General features: G+C 39.4%; 1 protein-coding gene across 1 annotated transcript in view; it reads right to left on the minus strand.

The window, feature by feature from the left end:
- Positions 1 to 14,999, minus strand: part of LOC118334938 (cadherin-6-like) — a 90,353-nt gene that overhangs the window by 16,658 nt on the left and 58,696 nt on the right. The window contains exons 6-8 of the mRNA XM_035671041.1: positions 8,637 to 8,824; positions 6,220 to 6,470; positions 1,514 to 1,650 (exon numbers count right to left, since the gene is read on the minus strand). Of these exons, the coding sequence (XP_035526934.1) occupies positions 1,514 to 1,650; positions 6,220 to 6,470; positions 8,637 to 8,824 (576 nt within the window). The remainder of the gene's footprint in view (positions 1 to 1,513; positions 1,651 to 6,219; positions 6,471 to 8,636; positions 8,825 to 14,999) is intronic.

Consider the following 14,999-nt stretch of genomic DNA (forward strand, 5'->3'; position numbering starts at 1 on the left):
TAGGTAACTTTTATAAAAATATGTTTTTCTATGCTGAAACTTCACTATATCCTGACAGTAGTACATGAGACAGATGATCTGTGAAAAACTCAGGTTCCTCTGGCTCCTCCTAGTGCTCCTAATGCCATTAGGAAGAACCCATCCAAAAACTAAAGCGTCTTTCTATCTTTCTTGTTTTCATTCAGGCCAGGTGGATTCTCGCAAATACCATTCAGAGCACTAGGAGGAGGCTGAGGAACCTGATTTTTTCACAGATCATCTGTCTCATGTAATACTGTCAGGACACAGTGAAAAGCAATAATGGCAAAACGTTACTTTTATAAAACTTCCCTACTGCAGCTTTAACCAGAGTATGGGTGGACGATTTGGCCAAAAAATAATATGACAATCTATTTAATCACAATCACAATCGACAATCTAAATCGTGATCCATTTTTTCAACAGCCAGACATATAATACTCTTTCCACTTACACCAATAAAAACACAATATTGCATTATAGATACACAGGTTTCAAAATGGTGATTAAAACCTGAGATAAAATAATAATAAAATAACACAAGTTCTCACAACTCAATTGGATTGTGTACAATACATCACCCAAGAAAGAGCCATCTAGTTACATCACTCTATTGGTTTGTTCATGTAGTGCAGAGACGCTAGTCAGTGAGGCTATGTGAAGTTAGTATGAGTTATTATAGTTTTGTATTTTTTTTATATATTATTTTTAATTTTTTAATTTTCAATTCAGTTTAGTTTCAGTTAGTTAGAGTGAATTTGCTTGTTCCAGTTTAGTTTTTATTGTTTAAAAATGTCAATAATAATTTTTTATCAGTTTCATTTTTATAATATGGGGGTATTTGTCAAAATAGGTCTTACAATATGAAGACACTGACTCACTGTCTAATAAACAAATAAAAATTTGACCAAATTGACTAAGACATTTTCCGGAAAATTTCATTTGATTTTTGTTTGTTTTGTAAGTACAGTACTGAAGTCTTGTTTTTATTTTAATTTTAAAATGTTTAAAATGTCATGCCTGGTTTTAGTTTTTAGTTTAGAACCTTGGTTCGGTAACAAGAGTCAATTAAATACTGCAATCTCTAAACTTCGTCTGATAAGTAGATTGTGCACACATTAGATGACGATCTCCATCTAAAATCATCAGATCGCCTGCCCCTAATCAAGAGTAACCGGGACATTTTTGAAATATTAGTTTTAGATGATTAGGAGAACACATGAAATTTCAGCAAAAATATTCAAGGCAGATATCTGAAAATCTGGACTGACACTATCTGCATGGCTAAAATGTCACGTAAAAACAGAAACACTTTCTTTCATAAATTGGGATGAAGTGGCCATTTCCCACTCAGCCAGTCTTGGATACTATATTTAGTTGTAACTTGTCATTAAATTCCCTCAATAATAAGTGACTGTCTGTCTCCATGCATCTCTACTCTACATCAATACATTGCATCATCTCTGCAAATAGCCTGGGCTCCTGCTGGACTTACTGAACTCGGTGGCGATGACTGAAATATTATGCCAGGCAGACTCCTCTCTGTCCAGGCTTCTGAGCAGGAACACAGATCCATTCCCCGGATAGACGTTGAACAGGCGGTCCATGTCAGTGCGGCGGTCGATAGAGTACCTGTAAGAAGCAAGAAGGTGAGAACGGGCTAAGCTGAGGCAGTGGGTGGGATGAACTTACAGTAACCCTTGTATCTGTGCAGCCCCACCAGGGAGTCACCACAGCAAGGGAGAATAATTGATTTCTCTGAAACTGTGATGGAGAAGAGCTCACAGTGATAGAGCAAGTCAAAAGTGGTGTGGTACACTGTGGAGTTATTGTAGACACGTTTAAGTCTTTAAAGCTGTTGAAGTTACAATGTGAACTCATAAACTTTGCATGACTATGGGCCTGTACTGCTATGTGCAGCCGTTTTGTTGCTTTTCATAAGGAATTCTGTGGTTCACCAATCCAGATAAAACAAAAGCACGTTTTTAATTATCCAGATTAAACTACATTAGTTACAAAATGTGCTGCAGTTGCATAATTCCCTTCATCATCATGTATTGACCACAACGTGAAGTGTGTGGCACTATGAGTATGAATATTGGCATGTAGATGTGTTCAGGACAGGACTCCTGAAGTTTAAATGTTGAAATTCGACGCCAAGCCACTGACAAACAGTCACAGGCACAACTTTTATTTGTGATGGTCTTAAGCTTGCACTAAACAATTTTTTTTTTTTTAAAAGAAGAAGTCGATTTCCCTAGGAGGAGTTTGTTCAAATATAATGCAAAAAATTGCTGAAAATGACCACTAAATTCAAAATGGCCGACTTGGATTTGGGTTATGGCTCCAATAGGCTTTTGTTTGTTTAATGATAAAATGTGACACTGCCACAGTGCACCGACATAATCTGTGCATGGGTACATCGACTGTTTGCAGTGAATAAACCTGCTGCAGAAACACCCCTGCTGTGAAATTCTCACAACAATTGTGAGGCCAATATTCACTCCTCCTTCAACCTGAATTCATACAAACTTTTGGAAAGTCTGAAGTGAATTCTTATGAAACCAAAAACTGACGCAGAAACTTTGATCTGCAAGGCCGGACAAAAAGCCAGACTGTGTTCAACAGCCTACCTTGATATTCTGGAATCACATAATTGTGCTGCACTGGAAGCTGCTGCATTCTGTCCTCTCCTCCCATTCAATCTTACTGTAGCCTGTTCAAAACATCACAGCTACTTGAAAATTTCTCCCCACTGTCTGTGGACTGCTCACAGAGCATTCTCTATTTTTGAACTAGTTGCTGAATGCAGCTATTCACATCTTCACAGCACTCCATAGATAACAGAACTGAGACATCTTTGATTCTGTCTTCCTCGCCTGCCTGTGGAGGCAAACTGCTCTGTGAACAGGAACTGCGCATTGTGCTGTATATGAATCAGCATCAGGATCAAGGCTGGTCTCACTATCCACTCCGAAATATAACATCAAACCGCTATCAGCTGTTAATTATGTACCATTCAAACTTAATTATTGTTTTCCATAAAGAGATGTATGAATCTAAAAGAAAACACTGCCTCAGTACATCCAGCCTCGATCATAATTAGAAAGCACTCAACGGTAAAATAATAGTTCACTGACACAATGTGAATAGATGATACAGTCACATACACAAAGGCACAAACACAGGAATAATTGGAATTGTGTGTGTGCCCCCTCGTGACACATAATTTTAAGAGCACTCCATGGTTCCATGCTTGTTTTAATTGGAATATGTTCCTCATCAGTTCGCCTGCTTTAAATGTAGAGAAATACGGGCTCAGTTCCAGCCTCCAACTGTGTCAGTTTAACACACACACTGCTGTCATCCATCCATCCATTGTGATTATTTCTTTTTAGCTCATCCTACAGCTCTCTGCCTTTACATTGCACTATTTTCTATAATTCATATAAAATCATTTGCTGTATCCTATTCCTTGCTTTTTGGTAGAGACTCAAATTGCCCTCCAAGTTTAGGAAAGTTTCAACTTATCTAAACAGTCTTACCTACTGATCAATACCCGCCGTAGCAGAGCAAATTACACAGGACTTTAGGCATTTTATTTTGTAAACATCAGAAAATTCCCAGGATGTATTGATGCTGTTTGAGCAATGGGCAGTTACTAACAGGAGAGGAGCAGAGCTCAAACTATCCTAATGCCAAGCATCAATAATGGACGTACAGCAGTGAGGCAATGGGGTTTAAATATAGCCTGTAGGTGCAGGTTTCTGTTGTGTACTGTATGTGCTCGGCAGTTTTCACACACAGTCCAGTCCACACACACTTGGTTTATTATCTTAACAGTGATCACTGTACCACCTATCTTTTAACCTGCTCCATATTTCCCTCTGTTTCCCCTTTTCAGACTCTTATCAGAACTCCTCACAAGCCTTTAGAGAGTCAAGGTCCATTTGAAGTCAAACTTCATCCAACTTCAATGTAGTTTTTGCTGAGATTTCTAAAATAGAGTAACAGGAAGTGAAAGTTTCATATATAACAGCCCTGCACTGCATATATGATATAAGGAATATTGCTTTAAAGGTTCCAGTGTGTAACATTTAGGAGGATCTACCATCATAAATGGAATATAATATTCATAGGTATGTTCTCATTCATGTATAATTACCTGAAAATAAGAATCAATGAAAGACCAGCGGAAAAATATAGCGTGGTTAAATGAATATACTGTATGTTCAACTCCATATTTTTTTTTATTTAACCAGATTTATGTAGGGAAAATAATAATATTATAATAAACACCAGAGAAGGCCATTTCTGCAGAAATTGCAGGTGTGAATGCGGACTGCTGAACAGCCTACGCCAGGCTGAATTGCTGGCTCTAAAAGTTAAATAATATTAATAATCTATAAAAGGTGGGAGATTTAAATGTGTGTTAAAGAACTATCGATATACTGAATCACTGGCAAAAATGTGACCACACTAGCTGTCGGAAGAAGTGGCTGCTTCTGCTTCACTCCTGAAATTTATTCTCCTTTTTATAATGGGAGTAACTGAGACAGTTGGTCAGCGCTCCTGCGCTATGAATGTAGAGAAAGATTGTGGCTCTGAGAGCAACTTTAAGACACAATGTTTAGACGACTTCAAATCGTCTCTAGTGATGATGTCCCCCACTCTAGCGCTGAACATTCTAGGCATTTTCATGAATTTTGAACAGAGATTGTGTCAAAAGTCTGAAAGGTATAAAAAAGTTGAAATAATGCCAGAAAGTCCTGCTTGTCATGAATGTTTTAAAGATTTGAGTTTGAAGATGAGTGGGTTTGAAGGGTTTTCTAATTGATTTCCATTATAATTTTTTTCAAAAAAAGTTTGAAAAGTTGGAAAAAAGGTAGCTAAGTGGAGTTTCTAGCTGAAAGTATGAATGAGTAATTAAGACTTGAATGGAATATTTCGAAATTATGAAAGTTATCCAAAATCTGAACATAAACAAACATGTCCTAATTGAGCTGTACATTTTGACGTTTGAATTAAGTTTCTGCATTGAAAAATGTGGAAGTAGTTATGGGTTGATAAAACATGATGTAAAAAAAGAAAGAAGAGCTTACCAACAAACAGTTCGCTGATACCAATGTGCTGACCTTTTTTTCGCTAAAACTCAACTTGGATCCTTCTTAATTAGTTTTGGTTCCCCTATGATTATAAATCATTAGTAAAAACTGTGGGGACGGGGCATAAACTTTTTTTGGCTTCTGAAGCAGGAGGCATGACAGAAAAGGTTTGACAACCACTGCCTTTAGAATGAGCCCTGTTTATCTTCTTTGGAGTCCGCCATGTTGAACCGCCACACTGGCTTTAGATAGGGCCTCTGGTGTTTTGCAAACTGATGTTAGCAGGGCATTTTACTGGTGGCTCACTCAGCAAGCTAAGCTGCAGGACAACATGTGTCCTTTTGTTAAAATGAAGGAGACATTAATTAGAAAGCTAATGCAGGTTGTGGTTGTTGTGGCTCTTGTGTCTTGCGTCAGTGTGACCATCTGCCTATGAAAAAGCTGTGATGTCACTGATTTATGCAAATATAATTGATTGGCTAAAGGCAAAACAATGCCCATCTGGGAAACAAATGCAATTCATTGTCAGCTCCATTTTAAAGCAGCAAGTTTACTGAAAAATGCATCAGGATCACAAAGTGGGACTGCAACTAAAAAGGCTGTCACACATTGGGTTCACCTTATTTGTCCAGATTTATCTAAATCCTGATGTCAGTAGGACACTGGCAGGGGATTTCTACACTTAAAGTTTATCCTAGCCTATAGTAGATAAAGAAAAAAGTTGATACCACAGCTTTGACCTATTGAGCCCTGATATATCTTTGCAAAATTGGAAAAGAAATTTAAACATACCCCAACAAACATGTCCCATCTCACTACTGGCTGGTCATTGGTCGTAATCTAAATATTATATGGGCTGTGTCAATCCACCAGAAAAAGGAAAGCACAAAATGTAGCTGATGGAAGCTGTCTGTAACTGGAAATTAAAGCTGGATTTTACACAGTTTGCTAAAACCTTGCTCACTTGGACAACTTAAACACTGGAACTGTAGCTACAAAATTGCCTCCTAATACTACATTGAGACGTTATTGTTTAGCTTTCTGGCCTTATAAGTTAACCTATTGTTACGTTAATAAAAAAAAAAAAAAAACTTACTTGACTATGCTGCGAGCTCCATCAGGGTCCATGGCACTGACTGAGCCCACGGCCACGCCCACTGCTGCGTCCTCTTTAACCTCCATCAGGTAGCTGGCTTTGTCGAACAGTGGCGGCTCGTCCACATCTTCTACGCCAATCCGGACCGTGGCCATGTCTTTGGAGCCTGCAGACATGAAGCGGGGGTCCAGCTGGGTGTTCTGGACCTGGATCTCTACTGTGTAAGACTGCTTCTTCTCATAATCCAAAGGCTGCAGAGGCAAAGAGACCAAAAAAAACAAAACAATCAACATTAATGCTGCTTGGCAAAGTTAAATTTACACTGGAGCCAGCAATTACATGTATTATATATACAGCACAAACAGTGGTACCAGAAAATGTGTCCTGCTGAGAATAATTATGAATACAAAAATAAGCCATATAAATATACAGTTTAGCAGGTCAGCAAAAAAGATGTGCATGGTGGCCAGTAGAGACAGAGCAACATTTGCATTCATTTGTTGCTGTGTTTGTGTTAGTCCAATATTCCTTCTCCTTCAAACGTACAATATGTAATTTCTACTGCCAGGGGGTCTCTAGCATAAAAACAAACAAAAGATGTTTGATGACATCATAAAGTAGCGTGGGACCATGGGAGCTGTTGTCTTCACCACCATTGCCGTCTCCCCCATTGCGTCAGGATTCTTCAGTGTTCATGGTTCAGGAGGTTTTCGGGAGCCAGTTATCCACAGGGTTCTCTCTCCAAACATACCAGACTGCTGATTAAACTGCTAAAAAACTGAATAAGCAGTTCCACTTAAAAATCACTGCTTTTTTCCCACGCTGTTGGACAGAAAGAATGCTGAGTGCTGCTTAATGTTTGCGTCGTTATTTCTTACTTAGATCCGACGTTCTGGATTGACTAAAACCTTCATCGGTCCAATTTAGGTTAAAAAGCCCAAGATCTTAACGTGGATGGTAAACATGTGGCTTCAGGTGGATAAACATCAATGTATATGGCAGGCTCTGGCGGGGAGAAAACATCAACGTGCACATGCCAAAGGAGGATCAGTGAAAACAGATTTTTCTGAGTTTGAAACATTGTTGGAAATTTGGGATAATGAAGTCACAACTCAACTACATAAGAACATAGCTCTAGAGTTTGTAGACAGTTTAATGCAGAAATATTACAGATTAAACCGTTAAAAGGGGCACAGATTTTGGACCTGGTTTATGTGATATACAGTACAATTATAGATACAAGAATGTTTGTAGTATTGTGAGAAAACCTTTTAAATAAGGAATTAGACTAAAATCTATTCAGTAAAACTTGTCCAACAAGCCAAAAGACAAATAGTTTATTTGCTGTACATAGTGGGCTTGCAGAACACATTTGCATAAAGTTTCAACATATAATTTAATCTGACAGCTGAGAAATTGAGCATCACAAGCAGATTTATGGAGTTTAAGAGCACATCTGTTTTATTGTCTTGCTGTATCAGGGCTACTGACTGTCTGAATGATAAGGAAGAGAACAACTGCACATTCTGTTCCAGAGGAAATTCTACCAGTAATATAAATTTGATATAAGCAGCTGACAGACTCAATCTGATGACAAATGACAATAGTTTTCCAAAAGTGCAAATAATGTTGATAAAGTCTGTTCGTTGACATCAGCTGTGACAACACCGCACGCTTGTTGTTTCAAACAAGAACAAAGCATCAGATTTACTTGAACAACTCTACACGCACCGCCTTGAAGGAATTCTGGATATCTCATATCCTGCTGACAAAATATCATTACCTCTTTGTTGAAGCTTGCAGACTTTCTTAGGTTGTGTCAGCAAGAGGAACAAAAGAATTTCTAAAAATCAATTGTGATTGTACATCAGTAAACACTCTGTGGAGGATGGTGTGATTCATTTCTAAAGATCCAGCAGCATAAAAAGCTTCAGTCCTGTGTGTTAGTGCCTGCTGCAGAGGCTAGGACTGGGGGGTTGCGAAGGTAAAGATGAATAAGTTTAATTTGGTTTCTTTCATCTGTCAAGCATGCCCAGGCTTTGCATATTTAACAGTACGTGTAAAACAGACTACGTGGGCAGGGTCCCTATGAGTTGAGAGTGTGGGATCTGCTGAATCACTGCTTTAGAATTAATTTGATTTAACCAATGCCGTGAGAAAAATATCAAGATAATTAAAAGCCAACCTCATTTGAACGGGAAAGCAACAGATTTCACATTATTTACAACAGATGCAGTTTGACTTTTCATTCTGTACAGCAGCTAGAATTTACTCTGCTGCTATTTATTTTACTTGCATCTTTAACCTTTTTTTATTGTGTTGTCCTAATTAATCTGGCTTTCACATTAGTGCTACACAAATAGTTTATGAATGTGATTAGTACTCTGAGCCCACAGTTTAGTCTCTCTCCCCCTCACCTTGCTGACAGTGATGACTCCCTCCTGGGTGTCTCTGTCAGTGGAGATGTCAAACATGTCCATGCCGTCCCCGCTGACGATGGTGAAATACATCTCAGCGTTCTTCCCAATGTCTCTGTCGGTGGCTTTAATTCTCCCGACTGGAGTGCCGGATTTGGACGACTCAGGAACTCTGAACTGGTAAATACCTGAAAACACAGAAAATAAGCTGCTTTTATGGCTCTTGATTTGTGTAATAAAGATTCACTTTGTAGACATTTATGCACCTGGTAAACTTTAGCAGTAGGCACAGCAGTGTAGATAGGAAATCAACTGACTCAAATCAATCCATTGTGGATTCTTATAAACAAACAAAATTGATGTTAAGATTCAGTTTTCCTCACCAAAACACATTGTGTGTATCCTTGAGCGTGCTGAATGCATTTCAATCCTCATAAAACATTTGCAACATTAGTTTTGTTATGAAAGTCTTGCATTGTTTACTAGCTTCTTCTTCCCTGCCTTTGCTTGTGCATTTCTGTGTTTTTTGGTGCATTACTGCCACCTGTAGGCAAGTAGAATAGCGTGAAACCAATGGCAGGAATATGTATTGTGTCAACCGTGTGCTCGCATGCATGAACACTGCTCCATTGCGCTACTAGTGGTACCTTAAAGGGTTGCAGCGGTATCATACAGTGTGTATTTGCTTAATAATAATACTGAATTTGACTGTATCATGAAATGAAGCCATGCTTTGGACCGCCATGACTCCCTCTTGTTTCCAGCAGCGCTGACACATGAGACATTATCGGAATCAATAAGCTCAGTGGCATTCGATTGTGATAGATCAGACAATTTGGAAAGATTTCTCGATTCCCAGCCCTATGCATTAGTGCTATCAAAAAAAAATAAATAAATAGGACATCATATTTTGTTAAATTATAATAAAGCGTTAAAAAACAATTCTGTCTTCATTTATTTCATCATTGTAACTGATGATAATAATAATAACTGTGGAATACACCATATACTATTGCAACCCTAGCACAATTTATGTGTGGTTATGATGTTTGAATTGATTCAGGAGGCATAAGTAATTCCACAATCGTGGCAGCATGCATGGCTGTTGACCACAGTGTCATTCTCGATTTAATCTGCAAATAGTACTTTTTTTCAAATCCTACACATAGTGGTTTCAATGACTCCCATAAAACTCAGCAGTCTATAAAAGTTGATCTGTGCTGAGATTAAATTTACAAACAGTTGTTGACAGTTGACTCCATATGTACAATAGGATGCCTCTATATTCTGATTGCAAGAAGGGCACAAAATAATCTACCGAGGTAAATGTCTAGATATAAAAACATCAGAAAAAAGACAAAATTCTCTACAGAGAAAAGCAGAGACCACAGTCCCAGATCTTTGCCATCCTGAAGGCTGTTGTGCTGCGGTTTCATTCCCCTTTCTACCTCTGAGACTAATATTTCTTTGAACTTATATTCATGCTATCTTACAGCGTCTAATTGTATCAGTAATCCACTACCTCTGTCATTTGTTCATTGCTGCTATTTAACCCTGTAAGAGGTTTAGTCTCATGTAATCCCTATTTAAGGTTTTCTCAGATTTTTCCCTTTAGGGTTTTTTTTTTTTTTAGGGGGGGGGGTTATTTTGTTGTCCACTTAGGCAGTTGTTTGTGTTTCTTGTCTAATGTGGCCCTGTAAGGCCCTCTGAGACTGTTAAGCTGCACAAATAAATCTGTCTTAACATAAAGCCAGAACATCACCACCTGAGTCAGTAAATAGACTGACTGACTGGTATTGATCGAGAACCCCATTAATCCACCCTTTTATGTGGTGTGAGTCAGTGATAGAGCTGTGAACAATGCCAGTCATAGAAAATGGATGCACCGCATAAACTCAAACAAAGACACTTAGAAAGTTTGTCTCTCCATGAAAAAAATTGTAAAACAGCATAAATGCTGAACGAAGAAACAACACCTTTCCATTGTTTTAGAACTTCATAAAGTATGTTAGACAGGTAGACAGCAAGAACAAAAGAAGCATTCTCGGCCCCAAAAAAGTAGTGTAAATGCTGATGGAAGCCAGGCACTGGAACAATGTCTCTCTGCCAGACTGCTGACTGTCATTAAAAAAGGCATTTCAATGTATTTTTTGTGAGTGTGATGTATCCTTTTGTTCTCTGGAATAAGTGCTAACACTGTGTTTTGCCATCAGTTTGTTGCACAGAGACAAGACGTCCATTGCTGAGAGTTTTCCTCCACATTGTGAAACAAATGCACCCTCGGCCTGTCTGAAAAAAGCAGTTTGTTTGTGTCACTAAATGAGCCAAAACAGGAGTAAATGAATGCAAATGAGATGTCACTCTGCTATATGGACCTGAGGCAGTTTCACATCAGGACACTTACCTTTCCTCAGGATGTGTGTGTGTACATACGCTGCATCTCAGAGATCTAGTGGTGTGTATAAACCACTTGAGTGAGTAATTATATGCTGTTGTGACACAGCAGGCGTCATACACACTGGCAGCTAGACAATACACAACCTGCCACTGTTTTGGTATATTTATGTGTATTTGTGTGTGTAGCCAGAGAAAGAAGGAGAGATAAAGGATGTACTCCTGTGTATACACATTACACACATATTATCAGGAGAGAAAGAAACACTGCAACAGCTGCAGCTGCCATCACTCTAATCTTATTTAACAAAGAATCATTTCATACCTACATAACAAATACCCACATATGTATCTCTGTTCCAGGCTAGCTACACATCTCCGTGTCATGGAGCAGTGAGAAACAAAACAATGGAAACAACGAATTAATGAAAACTGAAAGACCTGAAACCAAACAAACTAGCCATTAAAAACGTACCAACAAGCCAAATCAAACCAAACTACCAAATGAAAACCAAATCCAAGTAAACTACCAGATCAAAACTAAACAAAGCTCCAAAACCAAACCAAACTTAAACTAACAAACCAAACCAAAGTAACCTAGTTGAATCTAAATCCAACAAACAAACCAAGCCAAACCATTCTAGCCTAACCAAACCAATCAAGCTAAACATTACAAAACCAATCCAAACTAACCATGTCAAATCGACCAAGCTAAGCCAAGACAAAATAAACAACAAGCAGACCAACAAAAAATGTGTTGTTCTAACTGCTTTGAGGGCTAGATCCAACAAAATATAGTTATACTGAATACATATTAAATAAAGTCTTATTAAAATAATTATAACTAATAAATAATTAAATCTAACTAAATAAAGTAAATAAACTAATATAGTACAAATACAAGGGGTACAGTATTACAATATTTATGCTCATACTCTATTCTACCATGTAGGTTGGTCCCCTCTGAATGCAGTGCTTTCCAATGAGGATTTATAGGGTCAAGTATGTCAAGCTTTGGATGCTAAAGTGGTGTAAAAGGCAGTCAACCAGAAGCATATTTGATGCTTTGAACTGATTGACTTGAGACTTCTGGTGGCTGGCAGATAAGTATACATAAGAGTCAGGGGGAAGACCAAATACTGCATAGCTAACAGCTTCAAATGTTACTGTCTGTAAAGGTTACAGCCTGTGTGACACTATTCCTTACTGATGTGTCGATCAGATAAAGATTTACTGCCATTTGGTGCTCAGTGGGTGAAACATTTAGACCCTGCAAACATTTATGCCCATACTAAAAAAATATACACACACACACAAAGCAATTTAACATATTATTCCAATACTATTGGTAGTCTATTCCTGCACCTCTCTCTTAGCAAAATACTCAAACAAGCAAGTGGTGAAACCCTGAAGAGCCCAGAGGTAAAGAGGAGAAGCAGATTTCATCTCCACTCTTTTTCTTTCTGGCTGGTTGGAGATTGTGTTGCCTCTTGGCTCTAACACCGACAGCACTGATTGGTGTGAAGTGAAATGAATCGACATGTGTGGACCAAGGTGTGTGTGAATGTGTGTGCGTACTGAACCAGTTTCTGACCTTCAGAGTGAGGACACGGTATTGCGTTATAATCAATGAGATGTCCTCACATTGGGAGAAATACAAGCATGTGTGTGCACTAAGTGTGGTGACTTAAACAGAATGATAATGCCACATGCAATCTGTTGTGCAGTTCCTAGGGTGATCTCGTTTTGCACCCTGCTCTGGAGAAGGAAACAGTGTGTGAATGGGTGCTAATGCTGGGCGGAGAGGAGGAGGAGGGAGAAGCTAACGCTCTGATACAGTGACTGTGTTTGAACGAGGCAGAGATGGAGAGGGAGAGGGAAAAAACAATTAGAAGATGAAGAGATGGAGACAGAAAGTCAGGGAGCTGGAGAACGAAGGGGAGGAAGTTCTGCCTTTGTGTCAATTCATGCGGATTAGACGAAAGAAAGACTGACCAACAGAGCGGCAATTTACTGGCTTCTTTTACACTGCTACGGGCACTGAAACACTGCTGACGGACACGCACACACAAATGCGACACACAAACGCTACCATGTGCCAATATAGCCTCTTGATGAACAGCTGCTGCATCTGCACCAGATGTTGCTACGTTCAAACTTGCACTGTTACAATGCAACTACTAAACTAAGATTAGCGCTGAATTTAAGTGAGCTGCACCACATAGACTAGTTCTGACAGATGTAACTACTAATGAGTCAGGGTAATGGCAAATAAATGTTGTCGTCTTGACAACTAAGAACAGTGACATTGCAACATATTGTGGGAACAATTTTCTTTGTTTCTGAGCATTTTAAAGGCTTCTCATCCTTGTTTTAATAAAAAGATGAGGTTCAAAGTTCAATCCTGGTCTTTGAAACAGTAGCTGAGAAAATAATCTTATCACAGTGTCCAATTATTACAGGGGTCAGCAACTTTTACAATCAAAAGAGCCATTTTTGGACCCCAATAAACATAAGCTACATGTAACAGACATATTTGAGCCTTATATCATATCATTCATTTTTATCAAAGCCACAGGAGGCCACTGGAGAGGGGCTAAAGAGCTGCATGCCACTCCGGAGGTTGCCTACTCCTTGGTGTTATTTAAGTTTTTGATCATATCATCAGCCTAACTTAGCCCAATTCGATATAAACACTTGTAAAAACTTAGGTGATGTTACTGGACCACTTCTGGGGTAAAGCTTTTGTTAAAATGGCTTCAAAAACTGCAAAAAAGACACAGGAGAGGAGGAACGTCGCGGCTGGCAACACGGATGGAAGTTTTGAGCCCAGCAATGACCAAGGCCATGGCCACACTTATGGCAAATATATCCAAGGTGATAGAGGCTAAGTTTGACTCTTTTCTGCAAAAGATTGGAGACATATCGAAAGAGTTGCAAGACACAACCAACCGTTTTGGGGAAGCTGAACAACGCATCTCTGCGGTGGAGGGCGTAAATGTCGAGACGGAGAAACATGTCTCATACCTGGAAAAAGTCTCGCTGCAGGAGCGTCTGGATGACCAGGAGGATCGAGGCAGACGTAAAAACCTCGGCCGACTCATGCAGACTTTACCCCCATGCTATGATTGGAGGCAGCCAGGTGGGCGAAGGATGTCTGCTTTGAGGACAGCAGGATTTTTTCCCCCCAGGACTTCTCCAGCGGAACTCAGAGGAAACATCAGGCTTTTGATGAGGCCAGAAGGAAGCTCCAGTTGCTCGGACTACACACCTATGGCCTAAATTATCCTGCAACTCTGAGGATCACCGTGAATAACACTACCAAGCCCGAAGAAGCTAAGGCATATATAAACACATTGGGTGGTGAAGACACTGTACCAGACGAACAAGTGTGAGTAATTAAGGTCTTACAATGTAGTCATGGTCTCTGACGAACGAATTGAAAATATAGTTCATGCTGCTGTAGTGTTTGCTGCCAAAGCTCAATGTTCTGGAGAGCTAATGTAAGAGACTGGCAGTGTTAAGGGCTTTTGGACTCTTTTCCCGTTGTTTGTTATGCCCCTTCTGTGTCATATCAGAAGTTCATCTTGGAAACGACTTGAAGGCTGCTGGCCGTGCCATTGAGAGGCGTGTCAAATCATCTGGCCTGGTGGTACACAAGCTGGCCTACAAACACCACCAGAAGGCCTACGCAGCGGCCCTTAAAGAAGCCCGGTCCATCTATTACTCCAACATCATCAATAACAGTCCAGGAAATTCCAAACAGCTTTTTTCCACCATAAACCATCTCCTCAATCCCAAAAACCAAACCCATACAGAACCCACAGCAGAACACTGCAACAGGTTTCTTGTATTTTTCAAAGATAAGATCAATTCCATCCGGTCTCAGCTCTCTGGCTCCCCAGCTCCATCTCTGCCATCTGCCTGCCCACAACCTGCTCTTTTCAGCACTTTCACTACAGTCACACA

Source organism: Morone saxatilis, unplaced genomic scaffold (genome assembly GCF_004916995.1).
Source record: "Morone saxatilis isolate NCDOM2014 unplaced genomic scaffold, NCSU_SB_2.0 Contig23, whole genome shotgun sequence".
NCBI lineage: Eukaryota > Metazoa > Chordata > Actinopteri > Moronidae > Morone > Morone saxatilis.